The 3149-nt window shown below is 44.7% G+C and overlaps 1 protein-coding gene across 1 annotated transcript in view; it reads right to left on the bottom strand.

Annotated features, from left to right (window-relative positions):
• Eif2ak1 (eukaryotic translation initiation factor 2 alpha kinase 1) overlaps positions 1 to 3149 on the bottom strand; it is a 35581-nt gene that overhangs the window by 924 nt on the left and 31508 nt on the right. Inside the window, exon 14 of the mRNA XM_021161984.1 lies at positions 2621 to 2854. Within this exon, the coding sequence (XP_021017643.1) occupies positions 2621 to 2854 (234 nt within the window). The remainder of the gene's footprint in view (positions 1 to 2620; positions 2855 to 3149) is intronic.

The following is a 3149-nucleotide window of genomic DNA, read 5'->3' as shown; positions in this document are numbered from 1 at the left end:
CTGAAAGAAAACATTTTAGACTCCATTAAAATGGCCCAAGTGTTCAGACATCCTTGCTGGGTCTGAACAGCAGCTGTCACTCTGTCATCACTAGTCACCCCTGTGGGGCTCAGGTGTCAAGTTGCCACAGAGTACCCACTACAATTAATTGATACTCGTCAGCCCAGTCCATTAACAAAGATCATGTCTGCAGCTCAAAGTCGGTCAGTCCTTGATGGTGGTCCATCTGCTAACTCACATTGACTTGGAACTTCACTGACACCCAGGCCAAGCTAGCTGGATCATGGACTTCCAAGGATCTGTGGCTTCCCACCTCCCATCTCACCACCAGACATGGCTATTTAAATATTTTTGTTTTGTTTTTAATTTAGAAATTAGATCTAACATTTACGTATTTTTGTGTATGGATGTATTTGTACTAGGACGCACTTTTGGCTATCAGAAGAGATTTGCCCATCTATCCTTTACATCCACTATTTGTGACTGAGGACTGGACTGATGACCACACTTGATAGTCAGGGCCCTTAACTGTTGAGCTGTTTTTCCAACACTGATGTTTCTGAGGCAAGCAGCTTCCTTAACCACCTCCCAGTTCCCAGCTTAGCTTCCAGGTAATCACTATAAACGGTTCACAAGCTAGTGCCAATCATAATTGCTTCTGGGATCCATAAAGTGGAGAACTCTACCCCTTGTCCTCCCAGAACTTGCCAGGTGGTTAGGGGAGTGAGTGGAGAGGAGAGAGGGTGTCAGATGCTCACAGTACATCCCTTTGCTGACCTGCAGACTGCAGCTGGAAAGCCTGACATGCAGCACTATCCAAACACAACGTAGCCCACAGGTCCTGCTCGAATGCGGGTTCCTGGCTGCTGCTAGCTGCTGGTCTAGAGACCATACCTTCAGTAGCAAAGCACGAGGCATCTAGGACCAGCCTAGGGCTCATAGGCCACAGGGACTGACGGCATGAGCCTGGAGGTAGCTGTGAATGTGACCCAACACAGAACTGTAACCTAGTTAAAACATATATGTGTGTATGTATATAGACCTACACACACATCTGTAACTTGGATCCATGATTACCATGTAAATTGCACACGAACTTCTGCTGGCCAGCCTCAATAAGAATATATTTTGTATCAACCTTTAATGAAAACTTAGGTTTCTAGAGCAAGAAATGGATGCATCACCTATCTCAACATGCAGAGAAGATGGTATTTTGGCACCATAACCACATGGCAGGAAAAAGGCAGCTCAGACAGTGGCATGCTGAAAGCTATGCAGAGGTCAGGCCTACCACTACTGTCCACTCCTACCGAGAATCACTGCCTTTTTTACCCAGTACATTAGTACAATCATTTAGGGAAATCAATCCATGGTTAGGAGAGAAAAATAAAACATTCCTCCTGAGTTACATGAAGATAGAAAAACAACAAACACCCAAGAAACCTAAGGCCTAGACTAAGTTTAGAACAGTAGTTGGCAGTGTGCAAAAGCTTATGTAGACCATAGATATGCTTGCAGGTTCTGTGCCAATTCAGTACCTGAAACTCTCAGACAACTTATAGCTTTAGTTATTTTGTTTCCATAAACTCCAAAACTCATAGTTGTGAAATGCAGCTTCACTGGCCACTGTGAAACAAAGATGCTGGCTTGATGATCTGTACTTAAAACTACTGTGAAGCCATGCTGGGGTGAAATAGTCTGTCCCTAGTACAGGGCAGGCTTTCATTTTTATCATTAGATGTGTTTATGGTTGGGGGGATGTACACATGCTCTGGACCATATATGGGGGTCAAAGGACAAGGTTTTGTGGGGTGCTCTGTTCCATGGGTTCTGTGGAATCCAGTTTGGGGTGTGAGGTTTGTCTGCTAAGTGCCTTTTAACTGCTGAGCCATCTCACCAGCACAGGGAGGCGCCTGCCAAGGAATTTCTAACAAAAAGCAGCCTGAAAGCTAAGGGTAAATAGAGACTCAAGAGCTAGACATCTAGATTTCTAAATTACAACAAGTATAATGCACTTAGAAGGAATAGTATCTGTCACTGTATGACAAATGATTTAACTTAAATCTTTACTTCCTTATCTGTGAAAGGGAGATTAGCAATGTCTGGTTTTGTTTTGTTTTGTTTTGTTTTGTTTTGTTTTGTTTTGTTTTTGAGGCAGGGTTTCTCTGTATAGCCCTGGCTGTCCTGGAACTCACTTTGTAGACCAGGCTGGCCTCGAACTCAGAAATCCGCCTGCCTCTGCTTCCCAAGGGCTGGGATTAAAGGCGTGCTCTACCACTGCCTTGGATGGTGGCACAAACCTTTGGTCCCAGCATTCGGGAGGCATAGGCAGGCAGATTTCTGAGTTCAATGCCACCTTGATCTACAGAATGAGTTCCAGGAGAGCCATAGTTAGACATGTTCAAGTCTGCAATCCCAGCACTTAAGAGGTACAAAAGGGCATGTGTGCACTTTGTTCATATGCACAATAAAATAAAAATATTTTTTAAATTAATAAAACTATCATCAGGGGTGGGTGGGTGTGTGTGTGTGGATGGATGGATAGACAGACTGACTGACTCTTGGAATCATACCCAACCCAAAGTATTCAGTAACTATTAAACAAGAAAATGCTACATACATTTCCAGTTGTTTGAAAAAGCTCACTCTGCAGCAGCTGGAGAGCAGATGGTCTCTGTGACGCATTCCTCCCGGTTAGGAGCTGGATATACTTGGCTTGCACCGGACACCTTTTACTGAGGGATTCGGGTATCCGACCAGTCCTTACGCCTGTTAAGACTGTTGCCCGCTCCATTTCTGTCCCAAATGGCTGAAAGAGCTCGAGCAGGATCACACCCAAGCTATACATATCTGACTGCAGAGGAGGGAAACGGCATGCAAAGTGTGTTAACAGTTAGGAGGGCACGTCTAACAGTACAGTTTCTCAAGTAAGGATGCCATGAAGGAAGCCTTATAGCATCCCCAAAGAAGGGTGTCTCAGGCCTCAAAAGCAGGAATCTGCCTCAGGGAAGAGATGTCTGAGACCTTCCTAACCCCATCCCTTTGATACCCAGAAGACATACACAAGCCTGGAAGGTAGTGGTCAGATGAAGGTTAGGAGTATCCCAAAAGACACAACAGTCATTGCCCTATCCAACAGAGACATCATC

The sequence above is a fragment of the Mus caroli genome, chromosome 5 (assembly GCF_900094665.2).
Source record: "Mus caroli chromosome 5, CAROLI_EIJ_v1.1, whole genome shotgun sequence".
NCBI lineage: Eukaryota > Metazoa > Chordata > Mammalia > Rodentia > Muridae > Mus > Mus caroli.
Note: the sequence above shows the minus strand (reverse complement) of the source record. Positions and strands in the feature narration are given on the sequence as shown.